Below are 21,497 nucleotides of genomic sequence, written 5' to 3'. Positions count from 1 at the left end.
GATGTTGTTTAATAACATTAAAGGTATTGTCACAGGATGTAAGCTGTTCCAAGTAAAGTTGCTTTTTGCAATTGACATATGATGATTTGTCAATGCTAATGGTGTTCAAGTGCACTCTAGATGTTTTGGAATTGCATCCAAAATCAATATTAATATTGATTTTATCTTTGCTTTTGTTTGCCACATCCCTTCTGCTTCTATTTGCAGGTTTTTTATTTTGTTTTTTTCCCCAGTTCTTTCTCTCTTCTGCTATCTCCAGGTACTGTAATGTCCACTATCTGGTTTTTTCAAAATAGTTTTCATTAGCAGTTGTTAAGGTTGAGGTGGCACTGTAGCTTCTTCATTTCCTTTTACTTTGCCTATTTTGTTGACCTTGAAGTTCTTGCTTGTAGACCAGATTGCAGAAACCTCCAGAGTCAAAAAGGACCAAGAATATTTTGGCTTGGAGAAGGCCACACAATCATTGACCACGCTTTAACCCTCTAACATCTAGTTGAAAAATACTCCTCTAAAGCATGCTCTAAAACATTCATTGATTTAAATTTGCTTTTGATATCATCTCCAGATGCAAATTATGGGACAAATAGAATACTTCGTCAATTGATAAAAGATTACTTATTCTTATATACAAGAAAACTCCTGGATGAAAGTGATAAATGAAAGTGATGAAAGCCCAAAGACACTGCATCAAACACATTTCTGTTAAGGGGGGAGTGAAGACAAAGTGTATTCTAGCTTCCTTTATTTTTAATACTGTTATCAAACTAACAAACTGAATAACCCATGTTTTCATTTCTCAACATTAGGGATTAGACACATGTATATTCTTCCATAGACAAATGATACTATGCTACTTTGATGCTATGGTTAGAATGCAATATTGCAAGCTGACCCTGCCACTGCAGGAGTTCAATCCTGCCTGGTTCAAAGTTGACTAAGCTTTCCATACTTCCAAGGTGGGTAAAATGAGGAGCAAGATTGCTGGGGGCAATACGCTGACACTGTAAACTGCTTAGAACAGGGGTGTCAAACTCACGTCATCCCAGCAGTGGCATGTGATGCATCGGGACTTTTCCCCCCCTTCACTAAACTGGGTGTGGTGTGGCCAGCACGTGATGCATCCGACCTGGGGCCCGGGAGTTTGACAGCCCTGGCTTAGAGTGCTGTAAAATGCTATGAAGTGGTATATAAACCTAAATGCTATTGTTATTGCTTTCTCAAACAGAGCTTGGCCTGAAATAGTTGTTTCAATATACTAGCTGAACACTGCCAAGAGGAATACCTAGAAATTAAACCAAAATCATAGTTTTTTCTAAGCACTCTAAGATGGCTGGTTTGGTGACTAAATAATATCTAATCAAGCAAGTCAAGATCTTTATATATCTAATCTATTTTTTCAAGCTATGGGCACCCATAAATCTCTAACAGATCATGCCTTCCTTTGGAGTTTACGTTTTTGAGAATAATCTTTCAAGCATCTCATTGCCTTATGAACATGGTATTTTGTCTTGAAATTGGCTTACTTAAAACTAAAACTTCTGCCTAGATTTTCATCTTCTCTTACTGGATTAAGCTTTCTTTTCCCCCCCAGTTGGTTAGGCCCCTTTAATTATGATTTACAGCTTTCAGTCTTTCTGAAGCCAGCCAATGCATGCTAAATTATACATTTATGACTTTTCATGGCCAGCCATTACCTTCATGGGTTATTAATATGCACTAGGTGATTCAACAATATCATTGTTTTAGTGCTGCAAGTAGACTACCTACTCTATCCAGAAACATCTTCTTAAGTCCCTTTGCACACTTTCGCCAATCAGCTATGTATTTCAGTCACACAATGATCCCAAAATTCAGGAGTGCCTTCCCTTTAGCCAGTTTCAATGTCCTCCAAATATCTGTCACTGAAGGAAGACACTAAAAAATACCTTTCAAATAGAGAGTATGTCCATGCGGTGAAGGAATAATTGATAAAAAATACTTACTATGCAAATGCTCGCCAGAAATCATTTCCATTCTTTACTAAACATTCTGGTCATTCTGATTTATTTTACCTCAATATGTTATTAACACATAAATCTGATTTTATTTCCTTGACCACAGCCAAGTACTGTTCTATAGCCTGCATAATACTCCCTAGTATTAATTTTAATCTTTTTCAGTTATTTTAGACATAGACAATCAATTTTGTTGTATTTAAGTACAATGACAATAAAGATTATACTTATACATAGTTTCCTTTTTATCTTAATTAATTGTGACTCTTGTGTTTTATTTGCTGGCCCATGACTGTATAGATTGATTTGATTTATAAGCCACTAAGTATCTTCTTTCACTCCATGGCAGTAGTGTTGGCATTTGACTACATACTTTAAAATAACTGTTTATTTTTATTTTTCTCATTTTTAATTAAAATTATTTTTACATTCTAACATTGATGCTTTTGTTTTTACCTCCTCAAAAGGAGTTGCTCTTTCTTTGGCATTATGAATCAATATTACTAGGCCATGTGATTATTCTATAGGATGGGTTTTCTTTCATCATCACAATCTTTTTCCAGTTTATGGTTCAAGGTGTAGTAAAATCACCTCTGTTATTAGCTTGTGTCAAGGAGAAGACCAGTCAAACCATTTCCTACCTTCAGGAAGAAAAGCAGGAAAGTATTATGTTAGCTATAATATAGACTTGCCCCTAGTTTCTGAAATAAGCATTCAAGATGAAATCTTAAGTACAAATGTTTTATTGACATTGTAATAAACATTTTATCCCTCATTACAAAAGAACTAAATGGTTTTGAAAGCCTTTGAACACTGCACTATGACTGTTTAGGTTGATCTAAGGCTCCAAGAACACTAGATTATGAATGCAAATGTATCAAATGAAGACCACTAAGATCTTCTATATTTAATGCTATTTCTCCTATATGTAAATGTATTTACACATTGATCTTTAAAAAAAATACACTTATAAAATAAAAAGAAAATACCACCTCAACACACATTCTATCTTACACATCTGCAGATTGAGAAGATAACTTTCCCCCAAAAGATATTCAAATCCTACATAGATAATGACATATGAATGCCGAAGAGTCACAGGACATTATTCAGACAGTCTTCTTAAAAGCAGTAAAGCTATTATGGAAAGCAAAGCTTTACACTTAAGTTTGGCACTATTTTTTGGTCCCCAATTTTTTTAACAACAAGAACAACAACAACAACAGAAGATTAATTAAGAATAAGGCACATCTATTACAGGAAGAGAAACACAGCTTTTTTAAAAAAATGAAGAAGACATCCAAAAAACAAATAACCAAAGCAAGAAACCATCATTTTAAAACATAGTACCATATCACAATTTCCTTTGAGTAAGGATAAAAGTATACATTGCTGTCATGATATTTAAGTGCATAGTTTTAGGTTCCATTCCATTTTGGAAAGTTCTTTCCTATCTGAGTCTAGCTGTATTTCTTTAAAACTCTCAATGATCTCTCAGACTTATTTCTTCAGTGCTTCTCTAGATTGACAAGTTAGACATATCCAAACTTATCTTTTATTAATTCAAGTATATCTACTTGTTTGTAATATTATATCAGATAATAAAGGAAAATAATTCATTAAAAAAAACTTAAACTATTGTATCCAGCAACATTTCATTTGATTTCAGAAACTCAACACTCAGTTTCTGATGACAGAAATTAAATGGATATAGCAAATATTCCCAAATCTGATTCTTCCTAGTTATTTTTAAATATAGTCTCAGTCATTTTGAGAAACATACTATACTTAGATACATTCGAAGGGCACAAAGTTTGGAAATATAGATTTATAATAATGATTACATTATCCAGTTAATGTTTCTGTTGATAAAATTCCTACCAAATTCACAAATGGAACCCATTTTTATAACTGGCTGAGCTAGTAATGGTTATTATTTAGGCCATGGCTTCCAAACTCCCGGCATCACCCTGCCATCACGTGACATTTCATGACATTTTTCTCTTTGTGGAGCTGGGGTGGGCATGGCCTGTGCATGACGGATCTGGCCTGTGGGCTGCCAGTTTGACACCCTGATTTGGGCAAACTGCATATACTGTACCATTAAGATGTACGCATAGCACTAGGTGATCCATAGCATGAGGTATATAACTAATTATTTCTGCTTTAGATGTGTAATCTAAACCATTCCGAAGAATTAGGTCACACAGAAATTATGCATATAATACATTGCTAATATAACACTGCTTCTTAGAATCAACCTAAGTTCTAATGGACTTAGGAATCTTGTGAAACAGTCTCAGATTTAATATTTTAACAAGCATTTGGGAAGATAAAATTCTCATGACTATTGAGTCTTAGCTTAGATTCGCAGTAAGCTCCAACTACTCACTAACAAAAGCCCTTCACCTTAATATTTCCCAAGCCCAGCTTATAGGAATTGAAATAATGGCCACTTTGTGAAGAGCTTCAATTAAAGAAACATAAAGCAAAACATCAGCAATTATCAAGCAGCACTGAGAAGCTTACACCTTGTCTCATCTCAACAGATATGCAAAAAACATAATGTGTCTTAGATATGTATTTTATAAAATTAAATTATTGGAATGATAATCATTCAAAAAGTTGTCCATTCTTTTGTTGTCTGTGTAATTTAATAAGCAATATTTTAATGGAAATGAAAACATAAAAATAAATATATCTGTCTTTTATATGGATCTTACAAAAGAACATTTGAATGGTAGGAAAAGTAGCTTCTTCAGTCACTTAGATTAGTTGCTTTTTCAGTAAACAAGTATTGCTCTGCCCAAGAGCTGCAATGGGTAATTACAATTTTCACTTTATTTTTATATTATTTTGCACCTATTGTTAAACCCAGAAAGATATACAACATTATTTATTTTGTATTGGGAGTCAGACTTAATTATTCAATCCCACTGATTTCAATGTCTATTTTAAGTAAGACCCAGTTTGGATCCAATACACAATAAATAATAAAAATAAATAGAAATATTTACCAGAGGAATACCCACAATCAAGCAGAAAATATACCAGTTATCAGTCAAAATTGTCATCACAATTTGGGTATCCATTTGGTTAAGTGTTTTTAAAAGTTATGGGTTATCTGTGGAGTCAGAAAAAATATTTTGATTAGTATAATGCAGTGGCTAAAATTCAACTGTCCAGGCCTCACTGGAAATGAATTATATGTAAACATCCCAAATATCTCATTTGACAGGACTCAATCCAATTGAAATTGGATGCAGAAAACATGGTATTATAATTCTGACACAGTTGATTAACTAAAAAGTTATACAGAGGTTTAGCAAAGTCTACTACTTCAACAGCACAGTCTCAGTCCAACAGCAATAAAAGTTTTTGGGAAATATGGAAAAATAAAGTCTTCATTAAAACTCCTGGGTTGTGAAACAATCTCCATAACTGAATTTTCAATCATTTTATTATTTGCCTGAAATACTGGGAAGCAATCTTCGTTGCCATAAAGTATATACACATTAGAGTCATGATACAAATGCATGAATCTTACTATGATTACTTTATTTTGGAATGTGTAGTAACATTAAAAAAAATAACTAAAATAACAGTTGAGAAATGCGGAGATGAGATGAATAAATTAACTGCAAATGCCAAGTAACTCAAGGAAATGGATTATCCAGAACAATAAAAGTATAACAAGAGATATCAAAATATGATAACCTATATGCCAAATCTTAAAGAATGAGTAACATTTTAAATATTTTAGATGCACATATTCATTAATGTAAATCAGTGTAAGCACTATCAATTCTGGTCTTATTATATTAATGTTTGAACAATGAATGTACTGGAAAATTGCCTATTCTCTTTAAACACACAGACACAGCAACTATGCCATTGTTTTGCTATTGACTTCCTTTATCAGACTGTTTACTTTTGGTATATTAAATACTATATGTATCAATGTCAGACTTGATATTTTCAGACTTGCATTTGCCAGTAGTTCGCTAAAAAACTAAATGTGGATCAGGAAAGAATAATAATCAGTGTTAACTCTTCCTAAGTCTCCAAGAATGGAGTTCTATCAGCTGTTTCAATTATGAGACACTTATAGCACCATTACATTATTCTGAAGCTCTGGTTAATGTTCCTATTGTAAATTGACAGTGATTAAAAAGAACAAAAAGTTTTGAAAGACACTGAATCCTTAGAAGTATGTACATCTTACATACTTAGTTAACAAATATGTAACTTACATAATTAGTTAACAAGAATGTTAACTAATCTTTTCTTAAAAGTGCATATTTTATTTAAATTTAAGTCTCAGTAAGATTTGTAATAGAGGTGAACAGTAAAATGTTTATCCTAATAGATGCATCACAAGGTATAAAAAAAAGGTGTGGCTTATTGTTATATCCCTGTGCCTAAAAAGTTAACGTACGGTAATTTTTCACAAGTGCAGTATATCTAATACTTAACTCTCCCCTTTCCACATTTTAATACTTTTATTGGAATATATTTCAGGTTTAATTTTTGCTATTCTCTCAACCTAGAACAATTATTTCTACCTTGAATTCTGGATAACTTTAGAGTTTCTTGGAAGCTTATTAATAAAGTGTGAGAATAAGTAACAGTAAACAGAATTCTCAGAATGGCACTTTGTTCATTGCCTTTGATCTTCCCCCTGTAATATCATCCACTATAATCTTAATCATGCTGTTAGTTGAGAACAATGATGAAATCCAACAGAGCAAGCCAACTTTTTGCATGAAAATTCTGAAAAATTCTGTAGCAGGCAAATGATAAAGAAAAGAGATTTTTCCTCAAAAATAAAAAGTTTAAAAATCACAGATACAGGGCAAAAGAAGTAACCACTCAAAATATTAATTTTCTCCTCCCATGACATAAATTAGTTTATTTTGCTTTCAACAATTCTCATCAATGAAGTTTATAGTGATGTGGGTAGAATTTCAAACTTCCCCTCAGAAATGTGCCTTAGAAACTGGTTACATACTGTAAGAGTTCTGCCCATAATCATTCAACACTGTATATATCTTTTGAGTATCAATAAATTGTAATATCAGATCATCCTCAAAAATAAGCTGACATGCACATTACACTTTTACAGTGGTTTACAATAAGAAAATAAAGTATAAAAATAATTAATAATTAAAAAAGGGGGATGGCATGTGTAACAATACTGATTCAAAGCTGAAATGGAAGACAGTTTCTCCCCAGAATACTTTAGGGTTTTTCAGAGTGCTTATTCCATAAAAGGAATATACTTGAAACACATCTCATTTAGTTGAGATGAGACTGTTAAAGTACTTAAGACAACTAATAAAAAAAATCATATTTTAAAAATTATCATACCCTAAGTTTTTTAGGTCTATTGCATAACAGCAAGAAACTTGCTTTCTTCTGCAAGTGAGGTCAACAAAGAATTCATGTCCCCAATAGCCATATTGGTTGTACTTATGGGCATAACTGGGAATGTAAGAGATGCTTGGGGAGTGGTAAGACGGGAAGAATTGCGAGATAGATTCTGAATGATACTGGGACTCAGTGCTCCTGAAATTAAGCTGGCATGATCACCATCATCTATAATAGCATCAAAATCAATTTGTACACTTTCAAGGCTGCTTGTGTCAATGCTGTCAACTGTGCTTGTCACTTGATTGACTCCTGGGGAGAGAAGCTCTGATGTACTTTCAATAGCTACCTCTTGTATTAAGTAATTAGCTTCTGAAAGGGAAAAGACTTCTGCTTTCAGAGCTTGCTGATTAAACCCTCTGGTTTGGTCATACAACTGACCAGAATAGTTCTGCACATTGGAGCAGAATTGTTGTAACTGACCTTGAGATTCTACCTTGATACCAGTGACACTGTGTGGTTGATTTGGATCTATGAGAAGTCCAGGTTGCCGTACCATGTTATTCCTTAAAGTATTTTGCCATCTGCCTCCATAATGGTTGGAATAGGGTTGATAGGTTTTAGCAAGAACTGATGGGTGGATCCCATTCTGAGACAGCAGGTCTTGACAGCTAGGCTGTGAAGGAACTATAATTTGCTTTATCATTCTATTGGATGGTCTTGCTTCTCGGCAATGGCCCACTTCATCTTCTGACTGATTAGAAAGGTATTCCTCAAAAATTATATTTCTGCTCTGCATCTTGTTAATTGCATGGGCAGACTGCTCATCTGGCATCACATGACAGCCAAAATTTTGCTGGCTTCCACTAGTTAGCATGAAATGGCTTCTCAGCTTTTCAGCTTGATTCATCACATCACAAACATTATCCACAGGTTGTTTGCCAAATTTATTACTATATAGCTGTGATTTATTTGAGTGTAAGTGGTAAGAACTTGTGTTACTGTTGCTCATGATTACATTCTGCTCCAAACTGCAAGAAACATTGTTGTCTGCAAGATGCTGATAGCCATTTTGTTGAGTACCATTTCTCCCCAGTGCCTGCTGCTGCTGGATAACCAAGTTATTATAGGGGCCTATAATAGTTTGCTGTATTAAGGGTTGTGGTTTACATTTTAGTTTTAATAGAGATAGATCGGAACTTCCTGAGCTTACTTCATTCCACTGAATTGGTAATTCATTTTTTTGAGAATTGCTTATTGGAATAGATTGATTAACGTTGTTGTTTTCCATTGCTGGATTGTGATGTTCTTTGTTGTTGTCTAGTTCATCATTTGGCGATTGGTTGTACAAACCTTGATTCTGAGAATTCAAATACTGGACCACATCATCTGGTAACAGATCTTCATCATTCAGACAACCATCTGCTTCTGTGGTAGTAGCTTCCATAGCCACATTCTCAGAAATACTTGGAGGGCAAGGGGAACATAAATTCTGGAACAAAGCAATATCTGGGTGTGCATAATTCTTCAGGATGAAGTTTTGTTTTTCAATGGATGGAGGCAAAACAGGAGGGTTAAAGTTGTTGAAACTGTTAAAACGGTGGATTCTTGGAAAAGACAGGTTATCTGAGACTGGTCTTGCAGGATCACTAGCTCTCCTTGTGCTATTCCCAAGCATATCATGAGGCAGTAGGTGTTTCCTGTTGTTACTATTTATCCAAGTATCACTACATCTACGAGGAGAATTTACTGGAGGCAAGGGTGACATCCCAGATTCCCTAGAATCACCCAATAGTGCCATTCTTGTTTTCAAGCTCATCCTCTCCATATTAGGGAGTGGTGTTGGTGGAGGTCCACCAATAGCTGCTGCATATTTTGCTTTCAGCCGGTATTGTTGTGCAGGAGTAAGACCGGGAAGTCCAGGCAAGCCATCACATTGGCTAACTTCACTGGATCGCCTTGAAGCATCAGTTGAAATAGGATCATAGGAATCAGCAACACTGAGATTCTGAAGCCTTCTGTTCTCCTGAGAAGCATCACTGGATCTACGACTGGAAAAACAAGGTGAAATCCCAGAGGACCTACGACTGCTCATGTAGGCTGAACTGATTGTGCTAGCACTGCTATCTCTTCTGTTTAGCATGTTCAGTATAGTAATATCTGTGTTTGTGACTTCGTTTTTCTTGGTTAAGATAGTCATGTTTTCTCCAATGCTGCAGCTGCTAGTTGACTGAATATCTGAAAAGAATAAGAAAAGGAAATGTGTTCTATTAAAAACTGATAAGGAGAAATGCCTCAAACCTTTTCAGAAAAGCTAACATTTTCTAAATCTAGGAGTCAATCCTCATCTTAGGAGGCAAACTGTATTTAGATACCGAAGTGTCACTAAGGATATCCAATTGCCCTTCTTGTAAGTAGGGGCAATCTTTAGTAAAGATTCTTTGGCCATCTGGATTAGATAGACAAAAACAATTTGAGAAAAATAGTCTCTTAAATACCAACTCCAAGACACACAGGGCTTTAAAGATATTGACCAGCACCCTGAATTGCACTTGGAAACACTAGAAATCAGAGCAGTTTTGTAGCAGTGGTGTAACATAGTAGTTCTGAAACTGGTTTGTATATGGACCATTACATTATTCTGAAGCTCTGGTTAATGTTCCTATTGTAAATTGACAGTGATTAAAAAGAACAAAAAGTTTTGAAAGACACTGAATCCTTAGAAGTATGTACATCTTACATACTTAGTTAACAAATATGTAACTTACATAATTAGTTAACAAGAATGTTAACTAATCTTTTCTTAAAAGTGCATATTTTATTTAAATTTAAGTCTCAGTAAGATTTGTAATAGAGGTGAACAGTAAAATGTTTATCCTAATAGATGCATCACAAGGTATAAAAAAAAGGTGTGGCTTATTGTTATATCCCTGTGCCTAAAAAGTTAACGTACGGTAATTTTTCACAAGTGCAGTATATCTAATACTTAACTCTCCCCTTTCCACATTTTAATACTTTTATTGGAATATATTTCAGGTTTAATTTTTGCTATTCTCTCAACCTAGAACAATGATTTCTACCTTGAATTCTGGATAACTTTAGAGTTTCTTGGAAGCTTATTAATAAAGTGTGAGAATAAGTAACAGTAAGCAGAATTCTCAGAATGGCACTTTGTTCATTGCCTTTGATCTTCCCCCTGTAATATCATCCACTATAATCTTAATCATGCTGTTAGTTGATAACAATGATGAAATCCAACAGAGCAAGCCAACTTTTTGCATGAAAATTCTTGGAAACACTAGAAATCAGAGCAGTTTTGTAGCAGTGGTGTAACATAGTAGTTCTGAAACTGGTTTGTATATGGACTTCTGCATTCAGAATTGTTACATGTTGTTCAGGAGTCATTTACAAAATGCCAAATACAAAAGACCAGGTTCGACTGTGAAGATTCAATTAAACTGGTTTATTGCTTAGAGCCGATGCATAGGAATCTTCTCAACTAACAGTCTGCACCTGATTAATGTTAGATGAGGATCAACAGCATTTAAGGGAGGTTAAACTTTTTGGCTTTGTAGGGATTCTAGGCCAATCCTTCCTTTCATTCTGCCCCCAGATTCTGCCATTCATTCTCCTACACGTATCATATTATAAATTATAAGTCCATGTAGCATAATTGCATCTATATAATCTGAATTCACTATACCCCCACACCCAAAGTTAAGAATGGATACAAAAAGCTGGAATGGCATATGGATCTAGCTGGCATTTCAGCCCTATTTCATACAAAGTAAAGAAAAATAAAATTATCCCTTTAGCTTTTTCTCTATATCAAATATTTCTTTTTTTTTAAATTGTAGATGAATTTAAATTGGAAATCATAAGAGCAATAAATAAAAATAAAATAGATTTAATCAAACTTATATTGATCCACTAATTTAGTCATTAATTCATTTGAATGTAATAAAGTTTATCTGGCATGGTCTGTTTTTGAGAAACCACGTTGGCTTCTAGTAATTTGCTTGTTTCTAGGTGTTTGCACAGCTGTTTGATTATCTTTTCCAGGATCTTCCCAGGTAATAACTCCGGGCTGATTGGTCTGTGGTTTTCTGAATCTATTTTTTTGAAGATTGGAACCTCATTAGCTCTTTTCCAGTCCTCTGGTAGTTTCCGGTCCTCTAGGATTTTTGACCGGGGAGGGGGGAGGACGGGGACACAGGGGTGGAGATGGGATGGACACCACCTGCAGCACCCTGCTGGCCAAAATGGGGCATTGGGGGCCCACGTGCACCCCCCTGCACCTTATTTTTGCCCTCCATGGCTTCTAGCAAAACTCTGCTGGCCAAAAACGAGCCACACGGACTCCACCGCATGGTTCATTTTTGGCTGGCAGAGTGCTACAGGAGGCTGGGAAGCTGAAAATGAGCATGCTGCCCATTTTGGCTGGCAGCCCAGGCTGTCAATGTGGGCTGGATTTTAGCACCCCACAGGCCAGTTGTGACCCATGGGCCTTGAGTTTGATACCCCTGGTTTAGACTGATAGGATTTGTCTTACCATTTTCTTGCCTATTTTTATTTGTATTCCTAATATTTTTTAATTTGTTTTATCGTCTTGCTTTTGTTGAGGTGGATTAATTTTTCCTTTTTTGTAAAGACAGATACGAAGGATGAATTAAGCAGTTTTGCTTTCTCCCTGCTTCCTGTTACTTTCTTCCCATCTTCCCCCATTAGAGGACTGATTATTTTTTTGATTTTTTTCTTCTTTTTAACATATTGAAATTAACTTTTAAAAAATATTTTTGACATTTGCTGCAAGCCTTAGTTCATTTTTCCTGATTTCATCTTTGCAGATTCAAGTTGTTTGATAGTATTCTGCTTTATTTATGTGTCCCTCTTTCTATTTTTTATACTTATCCTTTTTGTCTTTCAATTTATGAGACTTCTTTATGCAACCATGGTGGTTTTGTGTGTTTTTGTTTTTCTATTTTAATGGCATGATGCTAAACTGAGCTTTTGTTATCTCAGTTTTCAGTTTCCAAAGCTGCTTGAGTTATTTTCCCCTTGAGGATTTTTATTCATGGAATCCTTGGCAAGATTTTTATGTTTGTTGAAATAAAACTATGACAATAACTATGTAGAGCAAATTGCTCTGATTTTATTTAAATTATTTTTCCATTTTAAGACTAATATTTTCATTGTTAAGAGAATGAGAGTGCTCAGTTCAATTATAATTATTTTTACTTTCTTGTTTTGAAGAATGAACTCTTAAACACTCAGGCGATACATTCAAATAATTATATTAAATTGGCATATCTTACCATTTCTTATGAGAGGAGGCAAAGCTGGGACTTTGGAAGATGGCATGGAGTTCAGTCTTGGAAGCACTCCATTGATTTGCTTTAACTTTTCTAGCTTGACTTGTTCCATCCACTTGATCTCGGTCATATTCCTCCTGGCCTGTAAGCCAAGAGCTGTGGTTGCTGTAGAAATGGTGGAATCCATGATAGGGGTTTCATCAATAATGCTGAGATCTCCTACACTACCTCTACTGGTCAAATTAAGCTCGATCCCATTGTTGCTATAGTTGCTGATGGAGGACTGTTTGCCGCTGCATGTAGACTGACCACCAGGGCTTGGCTGAGATGTCTGGAGGAAAACAAAAGTTGGTGTCAGAGAAAGAACATTCATACAAATTTTTCCATTTCTGTCAGATGAAAACTACCTGAACCACTTGTGAAGAGACTCAACAATACTTTATTGCTAGTCAACTATGTTAAGAATCTCACCAGATTGACTACATTCCCTTTGGAACAGCAAGATAAGGCTTCAAGAATTCTGGGGGAGGTCTGGTCTGTGCTGCTTATTGGTCTCTTAGTTCCAGGCCCATCTTAATGCCTCCCTCTAATCTAGCTGTAGATTCCACCACAATTTCCTATATTTGGTTCTGTTTTGTTAAGCAATGTTGTTTTTGTATTGGTGATGTTCAAAGAGAAGTAATTGTCCAAATTTAGGATGCTGTTGATTAATAGAAAAACTGTTCTAAAGCCACTTACTCACGAAACCTAAAATAGCAGTTTTTTTTAAAATGAGCATTATGCAAATATATTTTACGCTAGCAAATACTCCATATATTGTTCATAATATCTACAATGGTGTATTGTCAAAAGTATACAGTTTCTCCAGTTTAAAATGTTGTAATTGTAACTTGCAATTTTGTAATACAGAGCATTGTAGTTTGATGGTTTTAGAAAGAGACAAATAATGTTCAAGAAACGTTGTTGCTTCCCCTTAAAAATAGGAAAAAAAGAAAGAAACTATATGTGTGAACAATAGTCCTTTCTCAGGAAAATAAAACTCACAGAATAATGGATTTCCCAGAAATTAAGGAACGCTCCAATTTTTTTGTGGAAAGTTTTGATAAGGACAAGTCTTTCTAAGTAAAATTTCTGATATTTCTAATACATTTTTTTTCTTTGTTCCTAGTACCAAAACAATTCAACTTTCCTGCACTTCCTTCTTCCCATCAACTTAATTCATCTGATAAAGTGAAAGAAAAGTACTTTGAAGGTGCCAGAGGATTCTATTCTCACAGTTTTGAAGCAAAATGACATGTTTATAAAATTGAATAACATAATTTAAAATACAGCTTTGAATTGCTAAATATAAATAATTTACAGCTTATTGACTTTTTTTAGCTAAAGCGAGCTCAGAGTTCTTTGTATTTGCCAAGTCAACATGCTATGGCTGCTTTTCTATAGTTATTTATATGGGAATTGTATTCTACTGCCCTCAGTGTTGTCACATAACAAACAGCCTCACCAATATTTTTTTACAACACATTTGCTATGGTATTTTCTATCAATTTTACCTCTATAGACAGACTTCTTGTGGACTAATTTGTTTTGGAATAAATTCTGGATGATCAATATAACACTATGATCCCTGCATCATCTGAGATAAGCAAGCAAGAACTTTCAGGACTAACTAGCAGCAACATCAAAGTATTCTGTAACAATATACTGTGTTATATGCATTTGGTTCAGTCTTAAGTGGCATGTTTTAAATTACTTAGTTCAACATGAACTGCAACTGGAATGGCTATAGTTAAATGATAGTTGAATGAATAAATCTGAGAGTCAGAAGCCTGTTCTTATAGCTGGAAAATTCTTCACAGCAGTAACATCTAACAACAATCACAGATATATAGGTAAATATCTATATTTCCATATAAGACTAATTTTACAAACTAATTGTGTAGCATGCCATTTGTTATGAAGTATGTTTTTGTAACAGTTGTGAATTACAGTTAATGAAATGGTTTCAAGTAGCAAGTTCATGAATTTTTAATTGCAATGAAAATAATGTGAAGAAATTAAAATTCCCTCACCTTATTACCCACTGTCCTTAGGAAGACAGAACATGGCATTAAAAGCATTAGGTAGAAGAAACATTGGATTAGTAAAACAAAAGAATTAAGACATTTGGTTATTCAATGCACACACAAATCAATTATTTTAGTGCCAATGTTACATCAAAGTATATTTGACGTTATTCCTGAAATAGTCAATTTTGCCTCTTCACTCTCAAAGGTATTTAGATCCTGGAATCTTAACTTTACTAGGCTTTTTTTTAGTACACCTTTTTTACATTAATGTTCAGTCCCTTAGGGCCAATTTCTGATTCAGCATCAGATTTGAAGACAAAGAAAAGAGCTTTTGCATATAGGACAGGTCATACATTCAAGTCAGAATGAGAAAAATATATTTTTCCCACTCTTTATTGATCAGAAAGGCTATCTTAACAAAGAATATTATTGCAAGAATAATGTTGCAGAATTCTAGGATAGGGTGACTTATCATGAAAAATATTATAGATAGTATATACAGTAGCATATAATCCACAATTAAATATAACTTGTTCACATCTGTCTTTCAAAAACAGATTATTTTCTGGGGATAATGGGGAGATATTACATCATGAAAGCTTCAATTTCCAATAGTGTTACTCATAAACAAATTAAGATTATTTTCATTCTGATTTATGAAGAAAATATTACTTTATGATTTGAAATTATATTTGTAATTGATTAGAATTTATAATAAAACTTCATAAAATATTTTTACTTTTATATTAGCAGTCAATTAAGGCAGAGCACAGTTGCAAAGTACACAATAAATAATATATCTGTATCAGTATTTGATTTCCCCCCCACTTCCCTGTAATATTTGCTTTTCCTAAAATTCCATGATATCACAATGGAATTTTCATATAATAGTTTATTCTGAAGCCACAACTTTGCCTTCAGAGAACTGTAGCTTCTTCTATTAATAGATAGAAACTAATTTTAGAATGGCAAGTATATTTTTCGGGAAAGTTCTATATAATCCCAATAATACTGAAGAACTCTTCACAAGAAGAGCCCTGCAGGAATGTGAATTAAACAGATAAACTTGTCTGGAAGGTTCAGTGTCAGATCTAAATTTCCAAGCCAGCCTAATGCAATTTAGACAGATTTACATTATTGTGCATTCTACTGGGATACACTTGGTTAGCTTAATAACAAGGCATTTTTCCAATAAAGCTATTATGGAAGATGGTCATTACAATCATTCAAATGTAAATAAGCTTTCATATTCTTTGCGTTATGCATTGTGTATTTCCACTAATTTTAATTTTTAAATGGTGTTAGACCATTTACAGATACAAAAGTCAATTCAAGACTAGACAACAAAGAACACTCAGTTGTCACTCCATATTACATCTGTCACCAGGACAAGCAAATACAAATTTGAATATAAAAATTATGTGAAAACCCATTAAATAGTTTGTATTCTCTTTTTGATGAGTTACTCTGAACTATATAGATAGCAATAGCTTCATTATTATTATAAACAGATATTCTGGAGTAAAAAAGAACCAAATGTAACCATGCCATAACAACAACAACAACAACAACAACAATAACAACAACAACAAGGATATCAGCAATCTGAAGTTCTTAAAAGAAGGAAAACTAAAGAAGAAAAAGCTGAAAAATAGTTTACACAAAAATACAACCTGGAGGAAAAAACAATAATAGAAATTATGGAAGAACTAAAAAAATAGCAACAGCAAGGAAAATTGAAAGATACGAAGGACGAATAAAACAATATCATGAAAATGTCCAGTTCAGAAGAAACCAACACCTCTTCAACACAAAACAAGATGGAAATAATGTAATAAAAACTGACATGGTGGCAAAACAAGCAAAGAAGGTCAAGAACTGGAGTGCACCTGGCCTGGATGAACTGCATGGATATTGGCTAAAAGACCTGACAAACATCCATCATCGCATGGCCACTCAATTTGATCAAATGCTTCAAAATGCAACGAACGAAGAATGGTGAACAGCTGGCTGAACATACTTGATAATGAAAAGATCCAGAAAAAGGTACAGAACCAGACAACTATCGCCCAATTACTTGTCTGTCAACAACATTCAAACTTTTTACAAGGATACTGGCAAATTCAGTATTCAATCATCTGATGGAAAACAATTTTTATCCAGTAGGACAAAAAGGACATTTAAAAAAATCAAGAGGAACAAAAGATCAGCTGCTCATAGTCAAAATGGTACTAAAAAATGCAAAACAAAGAAAAGCAAATTTAAAAATGGCGTGGATTGATTACAAGAAGGCATTTGACTCATTACCCCACAGCTGGATTAACACCTGTCTGGAAAACTTTGGAATCAGCAAAAATATCTGTACATTTTTGAAAAGCAAATATGCAAAAATGGAAAACAGTTCTAACAACAAATGGGGAGAACACTGGTGAAGTCAACATCAGACGAGGAATCTTCCAAGGGGATTCACTTTCACCACTACTGTTTAACATCACATTAATTCCACTGACAATAATCCTACGAAACACAAAACTGGGATACCAAATCTCAAGCCAACATGGCAAGATAAACCATCTACTATACATGACTTTAAAATGTAAGCGAAAAGCCCCACTGAACTTAAATTAATACTCAACACAGTTCAACTGTTCAGCAGCGACATCAAAATGAACTTTGGGCTCGAAAAATATGCTATATTATCCATTCAGTGAGGAAAAATGGAAAAAACAGACGGAATAGAACTGGGAAATAGAAATATAATGAAAGCATTCGCAAAGGATGATGGTTACAAGTACCTAGGGATAACATCTTGAATGGAAAAGTCAAAGAGTCAACGCAAAAGGAATACCTCAGGAGGGTCCGTAAAATATTACAATCAAAGCTGAATGCTGGAAACATAATTAGAAAGCCATTAATACATGGGCAGTTCCAGTGATACGCTACTCAGCTGGAATCATCAACTGGACTCTGGCTGAACTGGAAAACTTGGACCGGAAAACACGCAAACTTTTGAATATGTACCACGCTTTACATCCACGAAGTGACATCATCAGGTTGTACCTGCCAAGAAAAATAGGGGGCAGGGGGCTATTGCAAATCCATCAAACTGTAGAAGAAGAAAAATGAAGTTTGAGTGATTATGTGAACCAAAGTACAGAAAAATTGCTGCAGGCTGTGAAAACGGAAAACAGCATAAAAACAATAGAAACAAAGGCAGAATATAACGAAAAACAGCTGGATGGCAGATTAAATAGATGGAAAACCAAAACTTTGCATGGAGACCACTTGAAAAACATTGAAGGAAAATGTGATGACAACTTGACATGGCCATGGCTTAAGATGGGAACTATCAAGAAAGAAACGGAAGGTTTAATACTGGCTGCTCAAGAACAAGCACTACAAACTAATGCCATGAAAGCGAAGATTCAAAAATCCACTGACAACCCAAACTGATGACTTTGCAATAACACAGTTGAAACTGTTTCACATTTAATATTTTATGCAGCAAAATCACACAAACTGATTACAAAGCTAGACATGACCGAGTTGCTAAATTAATCCACTGGTCATTATGTAAAAAATATGATTTACCTATATCCAGAAAGTCATGGGAACATAAAGTGGAAAAAGTTTTCGAAAATGAGAAGGTGAAGATCTTGTGGGACTTTTCAATACAAACGGATTGTCATCTGGAGCACAACACACCATATATCATGGTTGTAGAGGGCCAAAGTGTACAATTTATTGATATCGCTGTTCCTGGAGATGCCAGAGTCGAAGAAAAAGAACTAGAAAAAAATCACGAAATATGGCGACCTAGCCATCGAAACTACACGGCTATGGATGAAACATGTAACAGTGATACCCATTGTCATTAGGGCACTTGGCCCTATGTCCAAGAATTTTACAAGATACATTAACAAATTGCAGCTTCGGGGCGGGACTTGCTGCCAGCATGAATGGCTGCTCGGACAGAGAGCTCTGTTAGTAGCAGCCAGAACTAACGTCCGGAGGAGGTTTGCTGAAAAGATTTTGATAAGCCAAGCCTTCCTGGAGGGAAGACTGAAGAGAGAAGGCTGGTTTGACAAGACCATAGGACGGCAAACCATGGTCTGTGCTTGAAATCTCCTTCATATCCCCGGACGTGGAAGAGGGCGACAGTAATGGCCGTCGCAAAATGCTGACAAGAGTTCAAAGCAAGCGAGGATTTATTACAGAGAAGCTGTCGGAGTTGCGAGTGGCCTAACAGTTTCCGGATCTTGGAGAAGGTAATTCTATCCGAAAAACAGCTCAAGAAATTAAGGGCTCCAAGAAGAAGTGGGGGGGCTGTTTACCCTCCTCCATCACAGTGGCGAGAAGTAATATGCTGAGTGAAAAATGGAGGCTTTATCTTTTTACTCTCTGAACTGTCTGATAAGCTGAACCTAAACCTAATCTGTTAACATAACAAAGCCGGCTGTAAATAACTGTCTATACAGATACCTTCAGGGGGTTTTGAGTTAATTATACAAGTCTTGAAGGAAAAAAAATATCTTAGCAACATATGTATGTATGTATGTATGTATGTATGTATGTATGTATGTATGTATGTATGTATGTATATATATATATATATATATATATATATATATATATATATATATATATATATATATATATATATATATATATATATATATATATATATATATATATATATATATATATATATATATATATATATATATATATATATATATATATATATATGATTGCAGTTGGTTAGCTTCTGGACAAGTGGAAGAGCGACATCTACTGGCGAAATCTGGAATCCCCCCCCCCCTCTTAATACTCTAAGAGAAAACAGGATTTTTTGCTGACTATATTCTCTGGATAACCTTTGGATACTACTATCTGGAGAGAGAGAAAGAAGATCTATCGGAGCAGGGGAACCCAGAACACTCTCATATAATTATCCAACACAGGAGGGACGCATCTAAGGTTGAACTTAAAAAATAGGAATTAATGTGCTAATACTACCATCAAAGGAATATACTGTTTTTGCTATTGTTATTGTTGTAAGACTATTAATCCTAACTCCTTTCGATATTATTGGCACTAGTACTGATTAATCTAGGAGATTGTTTGATTATAATATAAGTAATAACTATAAGCATTCTACTCTTAGATTTTATTAAGTTATCAAAATAGATTAATAGATTGCATTATAAATGTGACATACACACACATATATATACAGTGATAAACCGATAAGTCTCTCACACTATCTCACTATCCTATGACAGCTGTTCCTATATAACATACGAACTAATTGATATATAGAGTTTACTACCCCCTATCACTATTTAAAATTGATAATTGAGTAGAGGTAGAAGGAAGAGGAGAGGGAGAGGAAGGAAGGTAGGAAGGTAGGTAGGCAGGAAGGAAGGAAGGAAGGAGGGTGGGTGGGTGGGAGGGAGGGAGGGAGGGAGAGAGAAAGAAAGAAAGAAAGAAAGAAAGAAAGAAAGAAAGAAAGAAAGAAAGAAAGAAAGAAAGAAAGAAAGAGGACTGGAGAAAGTTACGAGGGAGAGAATTAAGTGGGAGTTCTGGGAAAAAATTAAAGTAGGGATCCAATTCCTCCAAAAAATGACAAGTAGTACAAATTTAACGAAAATTGGCACGGGGAGGAAGCCAGATCCCAGCCATCCCTAGCGGCTGCCAGTCCCTCGAACCAAAGATCTTCGGAGGATATGTCTCAGAGAGAAAGATCCAACTCAACTAAGGAATTGCAGATGATACTACAGACCATGCAGGAGGCAATGGCTAAAAATCACGAAGAACTTAAAAAGGATATTAAAGAAATAAGGAGTGATACGGTAGAATTAAAGGAGAGAATGCAGAAGATGGACGATAAATTTGAGAAGTTCCAGGAACAGATCAATAAACATGAACAAAGAATAAATGTAATAGAAGGAAGGTTGGAAAAGGAGGATGAAAAAATGGAGCAGCTGAGTGCTAGGCTGATCCAGGCAAACAAGGAACTTGAGTTAACAGTCCTCGCGTTAGAATCGGAGAAAGCAGCCCAATTCCTACGGTTCCAGAACGTAAAGGAAGAAAAAGGCGAGGATTTACCAGACACGATGGCAGACCTAATGGCAAAGGCTTTGGGAATAGAAAAGGATCAGATGGCAAGTGAGATCGACGAGACGTATAGAATACAGACAAATTACGCAAAAAAGAATAATCTACCAAGAGAAGTTCATGTAAAGTTTGTCAAAAAATCAATACGTGACGAGGTGCTGAATAGAACTAGAGACGACCCGATAATTTACAACCAACGACAACTAACAGTTCTAAAACAGGTACCGAGGAGAATTAGAGAATTAAGAAGGCCCTATCAATTTTTAACATCTGTCCTGAACAAATTTGAAATTAACTTTAGATGGCTGATGCCGGAGGGCGTACTGGTAACCTGGAGAGATAGAAGATTTAGAATAGACACAATAGAACAAGCGGAAGACTTTTACAATACCCTTGTTGGGCAGGAGGAGGAGAAAGACAAAGGAGAACAGGCGGGAGCAAGGAGGCAAGGATCCAGGGTACAGATAAGAAGAGAAAAGGAACCAGTGGAGATACGAAAGGAGAAAGAAGTCGTTCTAGATGAAAAAGGGGAAGAACCAAAGGAAGTGAGAGAAATAAGGGCAACAAGAAGCACACGACCCAAATACACATAGAAGTATGTCGGGAGAAATCAAGATTCTAACATTGAATAT

The 21,497-nt window shown here is 35.0% G+C and overlaps 1 protein-coding gene across 3 annotated transcripts in view; it reads right to left on the bottom strand.

Annotated features, from left to right (window-relative positions):
• Positions 1-2,770: 2,770 nt before the first annotated feature.
• Positions 2,771-21,497, bottom strand: part of GLI3 (GLI family zinc finger 3) — a 371,021-nt gene continuing 352,294 nt past the window's right edge. For all 3 annotated transcript variants that reach the window (XM_081932570.1, XM_081932572.1, XM_081932571.1), the window contains 2 exons: positions 12,680-13,007; positions 2,771-9,602 (listed from right to left, as the gene is read on the bottom strand). In XM_081932570.1, the coding sequence (XP_081788696.1) occupies positions 7,381-9,602; positions 12,680-13,007 (2,550 nt within the window). In that variant the 3' untranslated portion in view covers positions 2,771-7,380. The remainder of the gene's footprint in view (positions 9,603-12,679; positions 13,008-21,497) is intronic.

Source organism: Natrix helvetica (genome assembly GCF_964273705.1).
Source record: "Natrix helvetica genome assembly, chromosome: Z".
NCBI classification, from domain to species: Eukaryota; Metazoa; Chordata; class Lepidosauria; order Squamata; family Natricidae; genus Natrix; species Natrix helvetica.
Note: the sequence above shows the minus strand (reverse complement) of the source record. Positions and strands in the feature narration are given on the sequence as shown.